This window comes from Bemisia tabaci, chromosome 4, assembly GCF_918797505.1.
Source record: "Bemisia tabaci chromosome 4, PGI_BMITA_v3".
Taxonomy (NCBI): Eukaryota; Metazoa; Arthropoda; class Insecta; order Hemiptera; family Aleyrodidae; genus Bemisia; species Bemisia tabaci.
Window position 1 is genome coordinate 41,596,723 of NC_092796.1, and position 24,307 is coordinate 41,621,029.

Genomic DNA, 24,307 nt, shown 5'->3' on the forward strand with positions numbered 1-24,307 from the left:
ATGTCTTTATTAATTATTATACTTTTAAACGGCATGACAAATAAGGTGACCCGTTGTAAAGTATACGTAGCAGGTTACCTTCGTAAATGATTATCCTAAAACTTCTAATAAAAAAGGCAAATGTCCTTTTCCCGCTAGACGAGTCGCCTTCCAATACAAGCGTATGCAACATCGATGACACCTCTTGTCCGCACTCTCGTATCATTCGTTACTTGCTAACATTGAACATGCATGCATATACCTGTCACTTCCTCAAGCGGACCTATGGCTTGAGGTTACCTGACTCACCTCGAATGTTTAGTAGAGAATTGAGTGTGTGCTTTGCATTCTAAGACTACTTACATTAAAACAAGTTTTCTTAAATTTGAAAAACTTAGGGCAAAAGCGCATAACTTCCCCACCACGTGCGTTAATGAGCGCGATTGGCACGGCTTGTGACGGCGGAGAGAGAGAGAGGGGGGGGGGCAATCATGTCATAATCTTTCATATTTTTGCTCACGAAATTTTTGGATGAAAATGTAAAATGTTTTGGAAGAATGAGAGGTTTTTTTTTTTTTTTGGGGGGGGGGGGTCCAACGGAGATAAATATAGAATTGTAATTTTCGGTAAAAATGGGGGAGCGTGAATTCTATGAGGGAAGATTCACTAAAACTCTCTACACCTATTTGGTGCAACAAGACTTAATTATCTTTCAAGAAAACCCCATCTTGTTATACCTGAACCTGATAAACTCGATTTTTCCTGTGTGCGATAAATTCGCGACGGCGCACGGCGCTGGCGTCTCGCGGCGCTTCGAGCCATTATTTCGCCACGTAGGTGGTGCACAGTATCATACGAGATTGAAGTAGAAACCCGCTTTCATTCAGCGATTTTATTCTTGATTCAAAATAAAATCTCCTGGACGGCATACTTAGGTATGTTTAAATTTAGTCACTTTTTTCTCTAATGAAATTCAAAAATTATGCTAAACGTTATTAGGTACGAATGCCAGAACTTGGTGAGTTTTTGGACTACCGCTAGCTCTTTTTGTGTCGTAGTATCTTGATTTATTTTGCGAGGAAAGTTCTGCGCTCTTAAAGGATGCCTGTTCTTAATAAGTTAAAGCGCCTTCAATTTGGTAAGATACTGTACAACACCTCTCTTGCGAAATAGTTTCTTGAGGCGCAGTAGCGTGGCACGCCGCGGCGCGGCGGACAGCCAGCGCGGAGCGCGCATTAGTGCCTACAAACCTAGAGGGATACTTCCAGCATTGCGCAATGCGTGAAGTATCCAGTTAGGTTTGTAGGCGTCGGTGCACGTTTTCCGCTGGCAGCACGCCGCGTCGCTCTGTGTTCGGCTCTAATATCTAAACTCACAGAGTCAGCGTTTTTCGACTCATGATTTTGAAATGTTTGCACAATCTTCGTGGATTATTCTCAATTAAATTAATGAAACATTTTTGTGTTAAAGGAAAATATACCGTTTGTTTTCTTGAATATTAAGGTAATTCCGGGGCAAATTTAATGATTTCCAAAGCATTTTAATTTTTTCTATCATATTTTGTGCTTTTATTGTGTTACCTCGCTTGGGAAAGGTTTTACAAATATTTACCACTTTTTAAAAATGTAAATGTTTTTAAAACGAAGTAATATTTTCAAAAATGGGAGAAAAAAACGCTTCAGGTTCGTTACGGCAAAAAATGTAGTTTATTTCACAGGATTAAATATCGTATCTTTGAGCATTAAATTGATTAAACCTCAAATACAGCTTCATCCTATGGGACTACTCTTTGCTATAAGGAACTACTAATTCTGGCTGTTTATACCTAGAAACAACTTGTGCAATTAGTTTTCCTTTACAGATGAAAGCTTTTATGGTTGAGCCAAAAATAGTCGTTCCTAATTGCAAAAAAAAAAAAAAAAAAAAAAAAAAAAAAAAAAAAAAACTCCGATTGTGAATTGAAAAAGGTGGATGCACAGTTGCAAGACCGCTGCAAAATGTATGATTATTTCTACTTCAACCCTCGCAAGATGGCGAAATTTAAAGCAACTACGGACAACTCTGGGGTGTGTTCGTGTCTCCATGAGGCTGATAGCTCAAAAGTAAAGGAACTTGCTAGTCAACTAAATTAAAGAGGAAATAAATTAGCAAAATACAATTGAATAAATAATGCTAAATAGCTTACTTTGATCTGATGAAAAGAGGGCAAGGTAAATAGCGCATTGCGAAACTGGTGAATTAAGATTGAGGGGACTTAAAAGCTTGAGGGTTTCAGTCGGGAAAAGTATCCATTCCAAACGAATGTCAAGGACCTGTTGGAGTTTTAAATGTAAGGTTGGGTGCCGGCTTCACGGTGAGAGAACTAAGTTCAGATAAAAAGTTATCCCTTAAGGTTAGAGTGACCCTGCGGCAGAAGTGCGGCTGCTTTGGAAGTCTGGAAAAGAGGAGTTCTGCTTGAATTTTTAAATGAAGTTACAATATAAATCCCCAAATGAACGAATCATCTACGTCAGAGTCTGGTGGAATCTACGATTTTTCCTCCGAAGATGCTGCATGGATTTTGACGTCCGCATTCATAATCTTCACGATGCAAACAGGTTAGTCTATCCGCAATGATTCTTTGCCTACGAGATATGGTTGAAATACTTCACGGTAAAATCATCGAAGGATCCAGTTTAAAAAATATAGTAAATGAAAACAATTATAACTTAATTGAATTTTTATTTTTGGATGAAGGTTTGGACGATATCTGCCTATAATGTAAACCTGTAAGGACTAGTCTAGACCATATCTGGGCCGGAACGTCAAAATACATTCAAACAACCCGATGGATGGATTGATGCATGGATTTTTTTACATCAATATAATAGAAGACATTATTTCTTAATTTATTCTTGCAGCCGTGTATGAGGGGACTAAATTTTGCAATGGACCACTAGATAAGGTACGGATTTCAGCATTCTGATTCATGTTTCTTAACCAAAATTTTACGTAAAACACGATGCACACAACGAAAATTACCGAAATTAACTCCTTACGAAGATATTTAATGATTCTTGATGCGTGAATTCAAACCAACCGCTCATGAAAACTCAATGCTCTACGTGATTCACATCGCGCGCTAAACATGATCATGACAGTCTCTGCGATATAAAAATCTGGCAACCTCAATCTTGACGCTTTGGCTCAGTTATAGCAAATTGCTAATAGTTTGAACAACACATGGTGGGAATTGAACATTGCTCGATTGAGAAGCTTGCTGAAACCGTTGTAGTGGGCGATTCGACTTGAGTTTCTTGTGAGCGGGCAGTTCAAATTCCTCGTAACCAATGTAAAATAAAAACGTTAATATCTTCGTTAGGAGTTGGTTTCAGTAATTTTCGTGTGTGAATCGTTTTCTACGTGAAATTCTGGTTAAGAAACACGTATCAGATCGCTTAAATTCGTACCTTGTCTAGTGGTCCATTGGGAACTTCTATTTCGGTCTCAGTTTAGAGACAGCACATTTGCTAAGATTTATCGAATACAAATAGGTGCTTTCACAAATGAGCTATTCCTCATCGCAAAATGTGGTTTAAATGACATCAGTCACTTATTCCGAAAAATTGACTTCATGTCAGATCCTCTCTCTCAAGCCGTTTTTGAAGATATTTGTCAGGCAGTTATAGGATCCTACTTCCCTGAAGTACCTAACGTCTTTAGCCAAGGCCACGTGATCAAATCGATTCATCGGATCTTTTGGATAAGTTTGCTAATCAGAGCTCACCCATCCTATCAAATACCTGCAAGTCGCTGTTATTTGAAAAATGTCTGACCTTGAAGGTTTGATGACTCGATTTGATCGTGTGACACTAGCTCTTTCTAGACGACCCTTCCGCTTAGGAAGTTCTGCTTCGTGGAAAATTACACTAATGCCACTAATCGCCTTCATGGCTTGAACACTTCGTTTATTTAGGCTACATTTTGCGATTAGAAACTACAATATCTGGCTCATCCGGAAAACACTTATGTACATTCGTCTTCTCTTCTTCCACCAACGACTAGGGCTTAACCCTGTTTGTCAAGCCCTCCAGAGTCGAGCACAATAAACTATATAAATATTAAAAATCTAAAAATCACTAAAAATAAAGGTCTCTTCGAATCTATTAAAACATCATAAAATCTTCAATCATTCTACTGCTCGTACATACATCACTGCTCAATACCTACTTATGTACACAGGGAAACTAATTGTACATACATTGGGGAAAAAAACACATTTGATCTAGAGTCCAGACTCTTGAAAACATTGACAAGAAAAAGGACTCTTGGTTCAATCAGATTTAGGCTCTGATTGAATCAACAGTATTTTTTCTTGTCGATGTTTTTAAGAGTCTGGACTCTAGATCCAATGTGTTTTTTTTCCAGTGTACGTTGTTCCTCATCTGAGTCAGAAATTGTAGTTTCTAATTTCAAAATGCAGTACAATTGAAGGACATGCAAAGAAGTTACGATTGCAGGGTTCGGTTTGCTGGAGCTAGGCTGCGTCGCGCCGAAGAACGAAGTGAACATAATGATGAAGAACTTGGTGGACATCTTCCTGGGCGGCATCACTTACTGGCTCTTCGGTTACGCGCTGAGCTTCGGCAGGAGCGAGCTCAACACTCCGTTCGTGGCCCTCGGAGACTTTGCACTCAACATCGACAACGCCGATCCCCAAAAGGGGGCAATTTACACCTTCTTCGTCTTCCAACTATCCTTTGCCACCACCGCCACAACTATTGTGTCTGGAGCTGTTGCGGAGAGGTATGTCGTCTCTTTTTCTCACAGTGTGGATGCAGTCCATTCGGACGTATTTCTGCTAAACTGAGCCAGAGACAGGTGGGGAAGAAGGGGTGTGCTCGTTAGTTGAGGGCCGTAAAAATGAATGGGAATTAGAAAGCGCTAGTGACGTCAGTGGCGACGACGCAACGGGGATCTTCAGCTCATGAGCCCTGTTCACATTGCCTTTTTGCTATGCCACGGCTCACGAGTGCCACAAACAGTTGGCACTTTCTTCCGTTTCACTGGAAAAATACACAGTGGATCTAGAGTCCAGACTCTTGAAAACATTGACAAGAAAAAATACTCATGATTCAATCAGATTTCAGCTTAAATCAAGAACCAAGCCTCTTAATTTGAGCGGATTTCCTTTTGATTTAAGCTTAAATCTGATTGAATCAAGAATCCATTTTCTTGTCAATGTTTCCAAGAGTCTAGACTCTAGATCCAATGTGTTTTTTTTTCCAGTGTTGGTAAAATGTAAAATCTTGCTTTTCCATTTTCCCAATCATGCCCGCTTTTTTATTGTTTTTCATGCACTTATGCAGCTTTCTAGAGCACACTCCATCTTTCCTACTCGCCTATAGTTCCGTTTAGCAGAAATACGTCCATTTGTGAGTGCAGTTGTGTCATGCCTGTTCGAGTGTGATTTGAAATTTCGATATTAGCTGCTCATATTTAAGAGAGGCAATACTTGCATCTCCTGTAAATAAGAACACACGATAGAAAAATATACGTCCAATTAAACTATCGAAGGAGTGGCGACGTTGATGACAACGCTAGGATGCAACTATTAGTAATCAAGGGATGTCCGTGTTGCACGCACAAAAAATTGAAGGCGCCTCGACTGCCTCTTGCAGGAAGAAACGTAGTAAGGTTTTATCAGTCAGCGGGCAATGTAATATGCCTAAAAAAATTAAGATATTGTAACTAGTAGAGAAGTTTTCGAACAAATTTTGGGGTGTGACGGTGCTAACATCTACCACCTCAAACAACTCAAAAACATTTTACCAGTATATACAGGAGTTTTTACAAATATTTCCGAACCAAATGCGCCTCAAAATCGTAGCGATCGATTTAGTTCATTTTTGTGCTTATAGAAGCGATAACATAATACTCGTACTTTTTGGTTAAAATTTTAGGTGTGGCTTCAAGGCTTATTGTCTCTTCTCTTTGATCAACAACATTGTGTACTGTTTGCCGGCTGGGTGGGTCTGGGGTGAGCACGGATTTTTGAGCAAAATGGGTGCTGTAGACATCGCCGGTTCCTCTGTGGTTCATTTGACTGGCGGCGTTACTGGTAATCTCTAATGTAAACATCTGTCCATCAATCACACAGCAGAGACAATATATTCTAGAGATCCTACATTGCTGTGTTCTCTATCGTGTTTCAGTTATTTTTGGAAGTGAACGCTCAGATTCGCCTGATGATGACTTATGACCATTGATGCCTCAGTGCAACCAATCTTCATGAATATGTTTGGAAATGAGTCTTCTTAAAATAATTTTGTAATAATATTTCCATCAAAAACACCCTCAGAATCTTGACAAATTTATAAATATTAAATATTGTTTATTTGCTGGTTATGTACGGACTAGGCGGATGACGCTAGTCACCATGTTTTAAAAAGGATGGTGGCTCCAGTATTGTTGGGCATAAAAACTTGGTGCAGTTGGTGCTTAGACAAATCGCATTATTTTCCACTGGCCTATGAGTGTTAAGGATCTTAACGAGATTCCATGAGCAGTGCGCGTAATAAATTGCATATTTGACAAAATGAAGGGGCTTTAAGTTTCTCGTGCAGAGATCTGTCATTCAAAGGTCAGTCAAATCTCAGAGGAAACTCGATTCGGAAAAGTTGGTCTTAACCGCTTTCTTCGATAACGTGGTAAGGCTCTGGTATGAATTTTTCGTTACAGCGTTGGCCGCTGTCATAATGTTGGGCCCTCGAATCGGAAGATACGAGCTCGGAATTGAGCCTCTGCCTTTGGGTAAACCAAGCAGCTGTGCTCAAGGATTGTTCGTTCTCTGGTGGGGATGGCTTGCATTCAACTCTGGCAGGTAAGTTCACCGGACCCTTAAAGGAAAATTCAATTCAATGTATTATGTTCTTTAAAAAAAAAAACAAAAAAAAAAAAAAAAAAAAAACAAACAAAAAACTAACAAAATGCTTTGGGAATTTTTGAAATTAGATATACGAAAAAAAATTGCACTTGTTCTATGCGATAAACGATCAATTATCGATATCTCCCCATTTGAAGCTGAGGTAAAGAGTCGATTATTAAGATGCATGTTGTAAACACCTGTTTATCGATCCTTTTCCTTAATTTTAAATGGCAGATCAATCACTATATCGCAAAACGCGTCAAGCCACAGCTCATAAAAAGCGTACATATTTCATCAATAGCCGCGGAGACTCTAACGCAAGGCTAGAAAAGTAAGCAATACGTCTCAAAGAGGAAGGACGTACTTTCGAGACATAATCTTTCGAGAAATGATATGAAAGGGAAGGGAACGAGTGAACTAACCCTTAGAACAATAATTATCACGGGGAAAAACGTTCTGGGCCCTTTGGTGCACACTAATAATTTTTGAAAGTTGGTTTAGAGGAGGTAAAGACCGTTCAAGATGATAACACATTCAAAGTGAATCTTTACTTTTCAAAATTTGCTAACGTATATGAAAAAAAGTTAGATGAAACACTAGCCCTGGGTAATTGATTCGCTCTTATCAATTTTTCTTTTTAACGACGTCTCTTCAATCACTTACACTGATCGAGATTTGATTATAGAAGTAAAAAATTATTGTATGAACGAGGTACTGAATGATACCACTATTTAAACTTCGAAGTACGCTCTTTGCATAACTGACTAATTGAAGGGACTTTAGCCCCTACACAATTTTTAGCATCCGCACAACCTATTTTTAACTATATTAACTTAGACAAAACTGTGACTTGCGTGTTTACTGACAAAACAGTGACTTATGTCTGAAACTTCCTCCAATTTTTAGATCAGGGTAAAATTCACTTGTTTGCCGAATGTCAAGAATTTTATTTGAATATCAAAATTCTCAAAAAGAGGAATATCGATATAGGCAGTTTTTTGACCCACCCTATAGCTGGATTTCCTCAGCTCTCCAATTTCAATCATGACTTGAATTGGTCATTTTCTGTCTCTTTTTGGGCCTAATACTGGCCTGAACATGGGTCTGAATGCCGATTTTGGAGAAAAATGGGAGTTTAGCGGATTTGCAGCCGAAATTCGAAAAATTCGCATATTTCGCCAAAACTTTCGCGGACTTGAGACTTATGACCATGTTTAAGACGGTAATTAGATCCAAAAAGAGACAGAAAATGATCCAATCATAATGCAATGTTATTGCGTAGATCTTTAATGAGCAAAATAGCATAGAGTTGAGGAAATTCAGCCGGTCTGAGCGCAAAAGCGGTCCTTATTGGCAATACCCTTTCTTCCGCTGTTTTCAGTACTTACGGGGTGACAAATGGAAAGATAGACTACGCAGCAAAAGCAGCTGCGATGACGATGATCTCTTCTTTCGGTGGAGGCACGGTCGGCCTTCTCTACTCCTTCCACACTCAAAACGGGCGCTGTTCCATGATGGACGTCGTCAACTCCGTCCTCGGAGCATTGGTCGCAGTCACCGGTGAATATCAGTGGCGTAGCGTGGATTGCGAGGTATCGATTGTTATGCCATTTAAACCTATGGTAAAGAATCGATTATTACGGTGTTCGCTGCGAACACCCTGTTTATCGATCCTTTCCCATAGGTTTAAATGGCATAACAATCCATGTATCGCAAAGCACGCCACGCCACCGGTGAATATTCTCACCGTCCACCATTGAAACTTTTTAAGTGCCGGATACACTTGCGAGCTAGACGCGCGTCTTAAGATGCGAATATGCCTTTGGCCGCGCGTGTTCGGCAATGTCCGTAGCCAATCAGATTGCAACTCGCCGCCCGTAACTCGCTCAAAGTGGGATCGGATCCTACTTTTCGCGTCTAGACGCGCGTCTAGCAAGCAGGTGTACCTGGATATTTTAGCGAGAAATACGGGATCAAGATGGAGCGATCACTATTCGCGACTGTTGATCGGAAGTTTAAGACCCGTAAACTTTCTCACACTTTTTCTTTCGTTTTGCTACGCTGCGCATTGTGCATCTGTTCAAGAATAGTTTCGTTCAAACAGGCGTTAACTTACAGACAGAATCAGTTTCCTACCAACTTAAAAAGAAAGGTAGTATCTTTCGCCGAATTTCTTTTCGGTCCGAACTGAGTACCTGTATTCAATTTACAATACAATGAGAGCATACCAATGATGCCAATTTTATACTCTATCTTTTCGCGTTCTCACAATTTCTGCGGATACTAAGTTCAATTCTGCCGTGCTAAGGAAGAACGCCGTATGAACCTTCAGGCGTTGCCAAATTTCCCCCGAAAAATCACTAGTTTTCAGGAAAATTTTTTAATATGTGGCTACCAAATTCTCGGATAATTTTGCTTGCAATTTTACCTAAAGTTTTTGAAAATTTCTCGGAGAAATATTCATAATTTTCCTCAAAAATAAAAACTTCATGGAGGGAAATTTGGCAACTCTCGAATGTTCATACGGCGTTCTTCCTTAGCACGGCAAAATTAGCCTAAATTATTATAAATGGATGGTGTAAGTCCGCAAATACGTACATCTCGTTTGCGGCGTTCGAGAGTCTTCCCCCAAAATTTATTTTTTAAAGGAGAAACAAATGAAATTGTTCCTCGAATTTTTCGCAACAAATTTTTCACACGGAGAAGAAAAATTACGGCAGTTTTCGAGAAATTCCGTTGAGTAGTGTTTTGTCTAAAAAATAAAGTATGACAGGAAGTGTGCAACGTCGCAAACCGAGTTACGTGGTTGCGGACTTACACCGCCAATATTTAATTACGTGTATTCACAAAATAAGAAGATGCAGTAGACGATCTAGCTTGTTCGATCGAAGAGTTGAAATTCCTGTGCTTGGTTTGAAAAAATGGTTTCATTTATTTTTCCCTCACAAGCTGGGTGTTTCTTGTACCAATCGTGGGAAGCATTACTTGTTGGTGCTATTGGAGGACTTCTTGTTGCCTACAGTGTGCCTTTCTTCGACCGATTAAACATAGATGATCCAGTTGGGGCTTCATCAGTTCATGGTGAGTTTTTGGTTTATACAGTGCATTTTGAAAAAAAAAAAAAAAAACAATGATGTAAAGAAAGCGATGATTTAAATGAACAGACTTTCACCGCACAGTGCGCCGCGCCGAGGGCTTCTCCTTTTCATCTTTAGTCCTCGTTATCATTTTTCTCTAAGTCGCGCCGCGGCGATCGGCATGTAACACATATTAGCGCCTACAAGAAAGCATGAATACTTCACGCCAGCGTGAAACGCATAGCGCCTACAAGACTGCGTGAATACTTTACGCATTGTGTCAAACACGGTGCAGTCTGCGCGGCGCGGCGGCGGAAGTTAAAATCATTGAACCACATTTATGTTTGTTCTTTCATATTTTTTTCGTTCATTTCTTATGAATGGAAGGTCTTGTCCAAACAGAGATAGGTTTACGGAACTTAACTTTCGCGCAAAGTTTCGTGAACTCTTGCTAGTAGTGTTGACAGGGCTTTCCCAAAAAATGTGTTCAACACGAGTAAATGCGTCTTATGCACCTCTCCCCCGCTGGCACGGTTTTTATCGAGTTTCAAAACAAATGAGAAGGGGGTGGCAAAATATAGGCGGCCCATGGGCGGCAAGTAGGAGAATCCGGCCCTGACTCCATCTTCTTTTAATGTAGATCAGTTAATTATTTTTTTACCATTAAATCCTGAAACAACGATTGAACTGATCTGATGCTCTGTCGAACCAGTCATCAAACTGATTTGTTATTCTGAAACATTATGAAATTATCTCAACAATATTGTGGAGCTAAATGGATTTCTTAAATACTTTTTTTTCGATGATTTATCCAATGAATCACAATTTTCAGGAGTATGCGGTATGTGGGGCACATTGGCGGTTGGACTGTTCGCTGAAAATCCACTCCCTCTAACAACTACCTATGGAAGGAGCGGGTTATTTCGAGGTACAAAATTCAAAACTGAAGCTCAAAAGACAGAAGTGGTAGAACCAATGTAAAATAACATGTTAAGAAAAGTTAAAAAAATACTCGACATAAAACCCCAACGGAAAAGACTAAGTATTTCAAAGGAAACATTGAAAACAACACACTTTGTCACCCTACATTACAATTTTCTAAATTAAAATGCAGTAAACTGTCGCCTCCAGTAAAATTCAAAATCGGGCCTCCCAAATTACAGTGTGGTCAACGACGGTGAACTCGAAAACTTTTCGAATCATAGGGCATCTAAGTTTCGCGAATCCTAAATACAAAACGTGCAAACGTAATTTCTTTCTCAAAAAATAGAAATTTTCCCTCGTAGTACAGCTTTTCAAAGGATATTTCGTAGGGTCTAATACGTATTATTTAATTTTACAGGCGGAGGATGGACGTTATTCTTCGTCCAATCCCTGACTGTCATTTCGATCGCAGTATGGAGCTTCTTCTCAACAATTGTTTTACTATGGGTAACTATAACTTGTCATCGACTGATTGTACTTTAGTATCGTATCGCACTTGAAAAATATTTTTCTCGGGTTGGTGCGCCGTTGACGTTATAAAATTCTGCTCCCATAGTGATTTGTCGAGTCAGTTGACTAGCACTGGAATAGCAATTTTTATTAAAAATATTAAAATAGAGTTGCAATTTCTTAAGATGAAACGTGCAATGCAAAGAAAAGTTGCAATACAAGTAAATTATATTGCAAAAAACTAGAATTAAGAGTTGTTCTTTAAAAATATAAAATATCAGAGAAAATTTTGCAACGTGAATTTTGCAGCTTGATCACGATTTGAGTTGCAAATATACCCGTTCACAAGACTATTAAAAATCTTAACAACAAGTTGTGTTTATTGAAATATTTGGTATATTTAATCCAACACTATAGTTCACTACTGTATGAACACACATGTCAATGTTTTCAATTAAAACTGTTCTTCGTCTATTTAACTCGCATCATGTAGGTAGTGAATAAGATATTCCCTCTGCGGCTAGAGGCCTATCAAGAGATAAGAGGTGCAGATTACTACGAGCATGGGATAGAAGATTCATCCACCGAAAAAACTGCCAAGAGTAAAGGTCGTATATACTTGGAAGAGCTGGACTTTTTGCTGAAAAGAACGAAGGATCTTAAATTCGGTAAGTTCAAATAGCTCTCTTTTTCCTATGTGAAAAGAGTTGAATAGATCAATTGTAATGGACATAGAATTTTTCATTTTTTTTGGGGGGGGGGGGGGTGTATCCAGCCGATATAGCACACAAAAATAAAATCTGTCAAATGACCAAGTTTAGCCACAGTGGTACCTCATATGTACCATGGCCTTCTCCCCCCCCCCCCTTTTTACACTGATAATGTATCTCGTATGTAGGATAGACAGTGGAAATGGCCTGTGGTGGAGTGGCATCACCTACTGATGAATCTCAGTTGTATTGTAGGAGAAATCTTGCACTAGAAAAAAAAAAACACATTGGATCTAGAGTGTAGACTCTTGAAAACATTGACAAGAAAAAAAACTCTTGATTCAATCGGATTTTTGCTTGAATCAAAACGAAATCCGCTTAAATTAAGAGGCTTGGTTCTTGATTTAAGCTAGATTCTGATTTAATCAAGAGTACTTTTTTCCAGTGTGGTATGCACTACTGTGGATGACGCCATCCACAATGTTCTCCAAATAGTGTTAATATTTAACGTGAATACTTGCTTCTGGAATAGACATTTACGGTCAGTTTTCATTGTCTGTTGGCATGAATAACGTTCGATGCAACATTAACTGGGAATACTAAAATTGTGCTTCATTTCAGGTGGTAATCTAAGAGTGACTCCTCAAAAATCGGGAGATCCGAAAAATCAGAGGAAGATAAGCTCGAATAACAAATTTTTTAGGTCAAAATTCAGACGAAAAATAGTGAATGGAACGGATGCGCCCCCGATTGATCCTTACGGGAACGACTTCAATTTCAACACACCCATCGCTTGGATAAACTAGCTAAATTAACTTTAACGCTTTGTTAGCATGTAAGTACGACTCATCGTCTAAACAGTCATCATGATTCTGATATCTTACGAAACACAAATAGTTTTTAAGTACAGAACAGAATAACAAGATTTACTCCCTATACTTTACGTAATTAGTTGGTTTAATTCATTCATTGGCAATTGATGGATTCATTCAAAAGTTATTACCAGAATATGAATGATAGTCCCGTGGACACATAAATACATATCGACGGTGTAAGCCCGAAACCACGTGTCTCGTTTGCGGTGTTTGAAAATCTCCGCTCGCATTTTATTTTTTTAAAAGAGAATACAAATCAACGTCGTTCCTTGAAGTTTTCGCAGAAAATGGAGATGTTGCATGTGTGAGGAATTTGCGATTTGACTGTTGAGTCTTATGTAAAAGTTTGCAAGAAACACGATGGTGCCACTGGTTTTCTCTGAAATCAACACCCAAGCTCAAAAAAAGCTCTCAAGTTGAGGCCAAAATGGAGGGGATATCTCACGCTATCCTGAGAGTCCACTTCTACATCAAGACAAACTCTCCATGCAAAGATAGGGAGCAAATTAGCAGGGTTGCCGTGTTTTCAGTTTTGGAATCCTCAAATAAAGTGGCAGTCCTGTCAATATTGTATTTGCTCCTTATCTTTGCATGGAGAGTTTGTCTTGAAGTAGAGGTGGACTCTCAGGATAACGTGGGATATCCCCTCCATTTTGACCTCAACTTGAGAGCTTTTTTTAAGCTTGGGTGTTGATTTCAGAGAAAACCAGTGGCACCATCGTGTTTCTCGCAAACTGTTACAAAAGAATCAACAGTCAAATCGCAAATTCCTCACACATGCAACATCTCCATTCTTCGTGCAGAGAAGAAAAATCACGGCGGTTTTTAAGAATAGCCGTTGAGTACTTTTCCATTTCAAAAATAAAGTGTGATACGAAGTCTACAACGTCGGAAACCGAGATACGTGATTGCGGACTTACACCGTCGATATGCGTATACATATCCCATCCCACCTATAATAGTTACCGGATCTATGTCAGCAATTCTTTCGTTCACGATAACTATCGTTAGATTTACGTTAGCCTATTCAAAATTTGTAATTTTGTCCATTTTGGTCTTATAAAGAACTGTATAGATTTATAGTTAAATCGCACTTACCGTTTACTTATAAACGGTAATTAACGTAAGTGCCCTACTTACGCTGTTTTCCACAAATCTGTTTTTATGAAAGTTCCATTCCTTGGTTTCCTTGGTAACCTTTGTTTACTATCAGCTGATGCTTTATTTCAATTTCTTTTTTTCATTTTTTCATTTTTTTTTAAAGTTAATAAATCATTGCTAGGTTAGTTTTAATTTTTTTGCCAGCATTTATTCTACCCCCCCCCCCCAACTCATTTTTCTACCTCCATCACCCTCTCCCTCAACTCATTTTACTATCGATTTTATCATTTTTTTATGGCATGTCTTGCTCTCCTACCATCATTTTTTCGGGGTTATAGATATTTTAGCGGCCTCTAGACCCGTGACTCCAGTCACGGGCATTTCGCTAGTCTATACATATCTGCCTCCAAAGGCTGGTTGCGTTCTCTGAGGCCCCTATGGATATTTGCTCCCTGCACAAAAAGTTTCTCGTTTCTCCCGTGTGCAGTGGTAAAAGTATAAAGTGGTGTTATCCGTCCGATTTAAACCAACTCACAAACTCATAAAAGTTTAATCCGATGCATGAAATATTGTAATAAGATAATGTGCCTCCATTTTAAGTCACATTCTCTGTTCAAAAATGGGCGCAATGTGAAATTGGTAGGGTTGCAATGACTATGGGCGTGTAATAATCAACTTGACGCTTGAGGACTCAGTGCAGTATATTACCGAGTTCTGAGCTGTGCCTAAAGTGAATTTGACAACATGGAGATAAACGCATCGATGATTATATGTTGCGCGGGTATTTCGCTACGGTCTTAACTTTAAGAGCTTCTATAAACTCGGAAGTTAATTTATGACACTATTAGTATCATTATCGCTTTTCTTGCAGAATTTTACAAGGGAATAATTCATTGAATCTCTAAGGTGTAGTTCTTTTAAAGCTCCTTTAACTAAAATTAAAGCCAAATCATTTGATGTTATCTGCTATTTCCGATTTAAACAAGAACACGATGTGCGTCTGGAATTAAATTACCTATTTCTACAGCAGAGTTGTCACGAAAATTTAGAACTGGAATGCACTGGCTGTCCTAGATTTTTCCCGACCAATTTTTTTTTCTTCTTTTTTTTATAATATGCCTTGACTTTGGAAGCCATGCAATATTAAAAATTATAATTTTAAGATTTTCATTCCCGGCTAGGAAAAAAGTAAGACTAAACAAATTTACTGAGAAAAATGATTAAAACATTTTTTTAAAAAATTAAAACAAACTTTTCTCAGATAAAAAGATTTTCTTTAAATGAATGAAAATGGATTTTTTCAGTAAAGCGTAACTTAGTCATCAGAAGTTATTAAAAAACCAATTCATAAAAAATTACCTTTTGCGTGAAAAAATTCTTTAGCGTGAAAGCTTTCCTCAAAATTAAAAAAAATGTATTTAGATTTTTAAAAAAATGCTTTTAAACCAGTTTTTCAGTGTTTGCTAATTCCGTAAACACAGTTTTCCCTTAACTTTTGAACATTTTGTCACACTTTTTTTCTCTTCTCGATTTTGCTGACACGCTCGACCTTGACTTTTTCCAATTTTCTCAACCGCGACTATCCTACTGTAGGCCTGTTTTAGTGTTCACTAGCTTTTTAAAAGCTGCAAAGTGCAAATGAGCCGTTGTTGGGGATCTGATAATTGAACATCGATGAATCGGACGTCGACGCACACTGGAAAAAAGAAAAAAAAAACACACATTGGATCTAGAGTCCAGACTCTTGAAAACATTGACAAGAAAACGGACTCTTGATTCAATCAGATTTAAGCTTAAATCAAAAAGAAATCCGCTCAAATTAAGAGGCTTGGTTCTTGATTTAAGCTTAAATCTGATTGAATCAAGAGTATTTTTTCTTGTCAATGTTTTCAAGAGTCTGGACTCTAGATCCAATGTGTTTTTTATTTCCAGTGTATAGCCAGTGAATCAGGCAATAGGCCCGAAAAATGGCCTAATTTTTTTTTTCACAAACAATCGGACAGAAACATCGACGATCGATAGGCAACATATTCTGATGCATGTGGGCTCTCGGAGATGATGAAGATAGCTGACGCGGAACCAATTCTACGCCCAGGAGACGCAGCGAGAAAAAACAGTATTGTCGACGAGTCTTATTTTGAATCCATTATCCTGACTGATTTTCGTGCCGGTGGGTCAATATTTCGGCAGTGCATGTCATCATCTCCGAGTTCAGATGCGCGCACGTTCGTTTGAAAAAATAAGGAAAACGCCGCTATTCCCATAATGTTTGAATACAGCTTGGAGGAACTCCGATGATTAGGAAGATTTTGGAGTCGAATATTTGGCTCGTGTTCCAGTTAGGGGAATATGCTGTTCGATTGAGAGCGGCGAGTACTTGTACCGAATAGGTGACAAATGTACAATAATTCATGCGACAGAAGAAGTATTTTAATGGCTACAGTTTAAGAAAAAAAATATGTACACTGGGAAAAAAAACACATTGGATCTAGAGTCCAGACTCATAAAAACATCGACAAGAAAAAATACTTTTAATTCAATCAGATTTAAGCTTAAATCATGAACCAAGCCTCTTAATTTGAACGGATTTCCTTTTGATTTAAGCTAAAATCTGATTGAATCAAGAGTCCTTTTTCTTTTCAATGTTTTCAAGAGTCTCTGGATACTCTAGGACTCTAGATCCAATGTGTTTTTTTCCCAGTGTATCGCCGTTTGATACATCTTCGTTCTTGTTTTAATTATTTTTAAATAAAAGGGGGAAAAGCAAACAACTAACAGTTTTTCTTAAAATATTCTATGAATTTTAGTTCACACTGGAAAAAAAGTTACGGGCTTCATAAACGTACCGTCCGTTCTGGGCTCGGAGGCCGAAAGTTCCGGGTACTGGAGCCGTAGCTTCAATGGGCCTGTTGCATGCAAGAGATACAGCCGTGCGAATAGACTTTTTAGAGGTTAAATGACACGAAAATTACGATGGTCACATTAAAAAAGTCTGAAATACACTCCTTACTGCGCAATTTGTGTTGTTAAGAACGCGCTTTTTCAAATTTCCCGCGTCTGGGGGCAGTTTTCTAACGGAAACAATTAACGGCAACTCGCGGCTATTTCCGGTCAACTAAAACTGACAATAATCGGAGCTCGTGACATCGTGAAATGAAATGTAGAAGGATTGCGTTGGATATTTAAAAGTTGATCGATTTGGTTACCGCATAAAGCGTATATGGACCACTATAGGAGATCACATTGGGTTTGTAAACAAACTGAAGGAAAAAATAACAACAACAACAACAACAACGACGACTCGGCATCTTCCGGAAATCACCGAGCCCGCCGTTTGCTCGTTTCCGGTGATTAGAAAACTGCCCCCAGACGCGGGAAATTTGAAAAAGCGCGTCCCTAACAACGCAAATTGCGCAATAAGGAGTGTATTTCAGACTTTTTTAATGTGACCATCGTAATTTTCGTGTCATTTAACCTCTAAAAAGTCTATTCGCGCGGCTGTATCTCTTGCATGCAACAGGCCCATTTCTGCAGGTGCTACGCCCAGGACGCGACGGTCTGTATAACCCGTGCGTACAGCTTCCCCGGCCGGAGCTTTTTTTTCAGTGTACTTTTCCAGGAGTAAATGGAAAACATAATCGAAGATTTTGAAACGCTCCAATGCAGGTACGCATTTTCTGACTTCAGCCATTAAATGTGATCACCCGGAAGGGCAACGGACTACATCCATAAAAAGGCGGTATCGAAGTTAAAAATATCAGAGCAGAAAGGGGCATTTTAAAAACATTATGGACGGAAGGGGGGGGGAAGGAAGCTTGACCAGAGCTATGTTGGATTAAATTTTGCAATTTTGAAAACGTTTTTTCAGACCACTGAAATTTAAATGCTACTGAAAGCAACTGAAATTTAAATTTGCCATGTTCAGGGCTTGAAATAGTTGATTTGCTGTATTTGGCACGAGAATAGACGAAACCGCTCGCTACTACTCACTGCATTTTGCAAAAAGGAACTACAACTTTTAACGCATCCACGAAATCACTTATCTGTAAGGCAATGGCACGAATGTTGTTTTAAAGCGAGCTAAAAAGAGCGTCAATAAAGTCATACATAAGCGTACAGTTGTAGGGTTAAAATCGAAGTAACGTATTTTTAGATTTTAGCCATCAATATATACACCAAAGACCCTGGATCTAGCACGTTATGAATGAATTGCAAACAACGGAATCACGGCAACTCTGCCTACACTACTCTCCTCTTTTCTTACAATCCACGAGGAGCGCTGGCCCCACCTAACTGACTTCACAATTTTCATGAATGAGATGCCTCCAGAGAGTTAATCATGCGTGAATACGCAACCGCGGTGGGGACACGCACTCTCAGGGGGACGCCCCCCTCGACATACGAATTTCCTCCACCCCCGTGCCCTATCATATTTGGCTGCGAGATTTTTCAGCAAACCACTTTTCCTATCACACTATCATTCTCCATCAACGCGGGTCAACTCGGCATACCAATCTGTTCATCTTCGATATTCCTTTAAAACTATTAATTTACTATTAACTGTTCATTTAAGTTGGTGGTGTTCACGCGGAGTTCTTTTCTGTGGAACCTATAAATTTTAAAACTAACAGAGTTTACTCTCCTCCCCCTCCTTACCCCCACTACATCTATGTAAGTACTTTTGCGTTCATTTTTTCACCCATCTTAACCAAAATCCTGTTCAGCCACTATTCCGTTTGTGTGTAGGCCAAGAGTTTTAACATTTAAGTCGGGAGATTGTTATTCTTTGTATGTTTATTTCTTAACGTACACTAATTCCTTAGACTATGTAATTGATGATTTTATGAAGAAGGAGACATACTCGTGAAATTTTGAAAAATTTAGAGAATAATTTCTTGTAAGAGTCATGTCCTTTTCATGTCAGGTGAAATGCGTAATTTTACTGATTTTTGGCTGAATGTCCAGCGATTTTTTTCCACACCTTTAAAATGCCACATGCCTCTATTCTGTCACTTTGCACTACTGGATAATTATTTGCATTTAATCAAATTTAAGAAAGAAAAAAACCGTGGGGTATCGAAACGTAAGTTCTATTCTTTCAGGGATTATTCATTACAAGGCAGCGGCAAAGATAGGATATAGGAGCTTGAACGTTGTCTTTAAGAAATTAAAATTCCCGTTGGTTTTAGCTACAACGCAAACTCCAATTTTCTACCCACAAGTTAATAAATTTCTTGATATTACGAATTCTATTTATTTTTAGCAGAATGATGAAGAAAGCAAGAGCATGTTGATATTCTACGTTTTAGGAGACTTTAACGCGGGGGCATGAAAGTAACCGCGTTTTTAAGGTCCGCAGGAAACATTCCCATTATACTATTCATGTATGATAGGAAATATCATACAATTTTTATTTCCCTCTGAGTTGAATCCATCTCATCTTTGATCTCTTGCAATGGTTACAATGTATCTCGTTGTTTCATTTCGTTGCAGAGATAACAAAATCAGTAAAATGGCTCCAAAATCGTCAGATCAGAGAGAATCCAACGAAAATATTTCAGTATTACCGACGTCGATCAACTATGCAGATCCTGATCTTGAGATCGATGAGCAGTTTCCGCCTCCTGGGCCATCGTCGTACAAAAGCGGCGGCGACCTCTCAAAAGTATATTTTTCATCGCTCGTCAATTTGGCAACAAGTGGTTTTTACACCCTCTTCGGTCTTCTGAAATACTCCATTCTGCGGCCGTACATTATTTTTTGGCGTAAGTATTTGACTTTATTGTTCTTGACGTGTAGTTATACCATGGTTACAACTATCACGAAAAATTGCGATTCACTCGGCTGTTTGATACAACTTCATTTGTAATGCAATTTTATTGGAGCCAAAAATTGCCAGTTATTAGATTCATCGATATGAAATTGCGAGTATATGTAAATTTTTCTTCCAAAATCGGGTTCAAGTTTAACGATGATCTAAAGACCTGTTTTTGTTTTCGAAAAAATTGACCTATCAGAAAGCGAGGATCAAGATCAGCCGGGCTTCATGTGAAAATGGTCAAAATCTATCATCCGATTTGACACCTGATTTTAACCCTTGATTATATTCAAAAACCATATTTTACACCTTAAATTGATGAGTCGCTGCTCCTTGAAAGGCTTCTGTTTCGTTGTAAATGTACAAACAAGTACTTGTCTACAGGAAGTACAATGTAAGTACATTCTGTGTCTGTCCCACTTCCAACCGTAGCGACAGGTGTTTACTGCATAACTTGTGGTGTTTTCCTGAATTGAAGGCGCTCCATTGTTGCTTGAATTATGAAGTTGAATCTTTGAATTCTCGAAGGATACTTTTGATGAAGAATGCGTAAGAGAAGTGTCAGAGAGGCACTAATGTGCAGTCAAAAATTAATAAACTGTGTACGTACACCTTTTTCAAGACGTCGGGGAGAGTGTCATAGTTTCGGAGGGGTTTGGGGGCATTTTTAAAGGAAGTATAGACAACTGAAAAATTGTTCAAGTACGCGAGGACGGATCGATGATCGCATTGATGTCGGGTAGGGGAGGTAATCAGATTATAAATCAATATTTTAAAATTTCGCCATGTTCTGTTACAGATGAGTTGTCGATGGATCCAAGAGTTCGGCTCAGCCCATGGTCCCCGCCTCCGAAAGATGAAGTGAAGATATCCAGAAGGCAGATCTCCATAGTAAGGCGAAGAAGATTCTTCACTCTACTCGTCCACGTTTTGGCTGTTGTGGGCTTTTATTACTGCATCACGGGCCAAGTTAAGGTCTACACCGTATTGTGGGGTAAGTGAGTAATTTATTTCGGCGTCTTTCGAAGTGCTATTAGATCAAGAAAAACAAGTTCAGGGCCGTATTTTCAGCAAAAAAAGTAGCACCATCAAAATATGTAACTCTTGATAGGTAACTTTTATCACGAGAGCCAATGAAAATTCCTGATGAACAATAGTGTATCTTAGCAGTCTTAGCATTTTAAAGATGACCTGCTTCAGGCTCGAGGGCAATTTGGTTAACTCGATCAATTTTTGGGGCGTGCTTATCTTTTGCATATCGATCCCAATCGCCATTGGAATCGATCCTTCCGCAGATCATCAGGCAAGTGACACCTACTAATCTCCTTCTCCACTCCCTGCCGCCAACCTTTTACTGGACGTCCACGCCGCCTTCTTCCGGCCATTAAATTTTACCTCATTTTAATTTTAAAAAAAAAATTCTCAGGGTAGGTCAAATTAATTTCCTGTAATCAAAAAACGTTTTCTTGGAGCCACAGGAATTGTTTCAGATCACAGAAAACGTTGTTCAACCTTCTCTTCAGTTCTCATTATTCAGTTCAAAAATGAAATTGATGATTTAACAATTTTGTAGGTAGTTAAAAAAAGTGTCTGACATATTTCAATGTAGATTTCACAATAAGAAAATGTTCTTTTAACCACTCCCGTGGTTAAATTCAAAATGGAGATGTTGCATGTGTGAGGGATTTGCGATTTGAACATTGATTCTTATGTAAAAGTTCGCGGGAAACACGATGGTGCCACTGGTTTTCTCTGAAATCATCTCCCAAGCTCAAAAAAAATCTCAAAGTGAGACCAAAATGGAGGGGATATCCCACCCTACCCTGAGAGTCCACCTCTACATCATAACAAACTCTCCATGCCAAAGATAGGGAGCAAATACATTAGCAGGGTTGCCGTGTTTTCAGTTTTGGAGTCCGCAAATAAAGTGGCAGCCCTGTCAATGTATTTGCTCCCTATCTGTGCATGGAGAGTTTGTTTTTCTGTTGATGTGGATTCTCAGGGTGGGGTGGGATATCCCCTCCGTTTTGGCCTCACTTTGAGAGCTTTTTTTGAGCTTGGGAGATGATTTCAGAGAAAACCAGTGGCACCATCGTGTTTCTCGCGAACTTTTACATAAGAATCAATGGTCAAATCGCAAATCCCTCATACATGCAACATCTCCATTTCGGACATATTTTCTAATAATTTAATTGTTAAATCAGCAATCCATTTTTTTCCGCCTATCATATTTCCAAAAATGTACTGAGTATGATGTTGAAATAGTGTCTGCGGTGTGTTGGCAGCCGTGATGTTGGGGGTGGCCTCCTCGACGGCGGTGACGGCAGGGGCGCACCGGTTGTGGTCGCACCACTCCTTCAAGGCCACGTGGCAGCTCCGGCTCCCGCTCATGGTGTTCCAGACGATGGCCCTCGAGTTCAGCATCCTGGACTGGGTCCGCAACCACCGGGTCCACCACAAGTTCGTCGACACTGACGCCGACCCGCACAACGCCCGCCGCGGCTTCTTCTTCTCCCACGTCGGCTGGGTCCTCGTCGCCCCCCACCCCGCCTTCCTCGCCGCCCGCAAACGCGTCTACGTCGACGACGTCCAGAGGGACTGGGTCGTCACCTTTCAGGCCAGGTCAGTGCACAGGGTGATCCAAAAGTCCACCACCCCCAAAGCCCAGAACCCCTGTGAAGGTTCTTGCCCGTTTTCAGGGGGTCCCTTTAAAATTTGTATGGTTCCCCAAATTCGTTTCCTTTGACCTAGGAGCACTCACAAAATTGTTAACCTCTGTCTTAGTTTGTTCGAGAGTTACCTAAAGACCCGATGCCGGTGGTGCGGAACTTTTGGATCACCCTGTAGATCGTAGAGAAACAGGGTGTCTCCTAAAGTTTAATTCTGCATTTTCCTGATATCTTCGTGATGTTTGAGACGAGATTTTTTGATTTTCCGCAGGAGTAATTTGACACTCGTTCGATTTAAAAAATCAGCATGTTTGATAGGTTGAATCAAATGTTTGAATAGTGCTTGCAGCACACAGAATTTCTTGATCCATGACAGAGTTTCTTGGCAGTTTTCCAATTTTTACTGATGGTAACCACCCTGCAATACAGCAGGTGTCGGCAAGCAAAGAAATGTATCTTTTACGTCCTAGCAAGGAAACAATAACTGTGACAAAGGAGCCGTTCAAAAATTGCTCTAGAGGGGGAGAGGGTCGAGGAGAGCCTTACGTCATTTTTTTTACATGTTAAAAGATAGGGCGTCACGTACCGTCACCAGAGTGTTACAGAAGGGGAGGGGGGTTCAAAAAAGCCAAAAGAAATGTTTCGTAATTTATAAATGCTCACAAGTTTGATTACATTAGGAAGAAAAAGTAGAACTGAATTAAATGAGTGGAATTCAATTTTTTTTCATCTCTTGCTAAAAGCAGTAGATATTTTATTTCGCTACATACTCAGAGTTCCCCACTTTCTTAATTTTTAATCCTTTTTTTCTCTTTTTTTCACAAAGATACTATTGGTACTTGAACATACTGCTTTGTTATATCATCCCTACCGTTGTTCCTTGGTATTTTTGGAATGAGAACTTCTGGGCAGCTCATTTTGTGGCAGGCCATCTGCGTCAAGTGATCTTTCTACACGGGACTTTTACGATTAACAGCATTGCTCACAAGTGGGGCACAAGGCCATACGACAGGTGAGAAAAATATCCACTTTCATAACTATAATTCTTGTCAGTGCTTGGCTATAGCAATACATTCATTTTGTTTTAAAAAACCTTTCTTCAGGTGTCTGATAAATAGGTAGCTAATGACACAATAAAATGAAATAAATATTCCGAGACATCGGAAAGTTTCTTTTTCAGGTATGACAGCAAGCTTTCAATAATGTCATACTAAAAGTCTTAATCACTGTTCAACCCTTAGGAGAATTTTGCCGACAGAAAACATGTTTGTATCATTCGCATCAATGGGCGATGGCTGGCACAATTACCACCATGTCTTCCCGTGGGACTATAAAAACTCCGAGCTGTGGGATTACAAGCTCAACCTATCAGCATTACTGGTAGATATCTGTGCCAAGATTGGCTGGGCATACAATCTCAAGACTGTATCACACAAGATGGTGGCCGAGCGGGTGAAAAAAACAGGTGATGGGACGCATCCCCTGAGCCAGGACAAGGTCATCTGGGGCTGGAACGATGAAGACATGTCTCGACAAGAAAGGGAAGTAGCTCTCATTACCCATGAAAAGCTCTTTTGTAAGCAAAATTAAAGAGAAACTGGGCAACCCTTCTGTTGGTTTAAGCAATTTTGCAAAAAAAAAATGTGACCATCTGTGGAAATAGGGCCCTTCATTCTCAAGATTGAATTTTTGGAGAAACAATTTTTATCGCATTCGGTTGAAAAAATAAAAAAGGCA

The 24,307-nt window shown here is 39.4% G+C and overlaps 1 protein-coding gene across 3 annotated transcripts; it reads left to right on the forward strand.

Moving 5' to 3' along the window:
• Positions 1–583: 583 nt before the first annotated feature.
• Amt (Ammonium transporter) lies at positions 584–24,284 on the forward strand. 3 transcript variants are annotated; one of them, XM_072299872.1, is made up of 11 exons: positions 584–2,576; positions 4,479–4,764; positions 5,922–6,079; positions 6,700–6,841; positions 8,268–8,446; positions 9,836–9,967; positions 10,796–10,891; positions 11,306–11,394; positions 11,891–11,976; positions 19,668–19,848; positions 20,701–20,840. In XM_072299872.1, exons 1-10 carry the CDS (start codon positions 2,471–2,473, stop codon positions 19,810–19,812), a joined length of 1,419 nt encoding a protein of 472 aa, XP_072155973.1. In that variant the 5' UTR covers positions 584–2,470; the 3' UTR covers positions 19,813–19,848; positions 20,701–20,840. The 3 variants fall into 3 exon arrangements, with proteins under 3 accessions (XP_072155973.1, XP_072155972.1, XP_072155971.1); XM_072299871.1 differs by lacking the exons at positions 584–2,576; positions 4,479–4,764; positions 5,922–6,079; ... (4 more) ...; positions 11,306–11,394; positions 11,891–11,976 and adding exons at positions 18,266–18,754; positions 22,187–22,523; positions 23,397–23,582; positions 23,812–24,284 and having other exon boundaries at positions 19,577–19,848; positions 20,701–20,895; XM_072299870.1 differs by lacking the exons at positions 584–2,576; positions 4,479–4,764; positions 5,922–6,079; ... (4 more) ...; positions 11,306–11,394; positions 11,891–11,976 and adding exons at positions 22,187–22,523; positions 23,397–23,582; positions 23,812–24,284 and having other exon boundaries at positions 19,019–19,848; positions 20,701–20,895.
• The last annotated feature ends 23 nt before the right edge of the window (positions 24,285–24,307 follow it).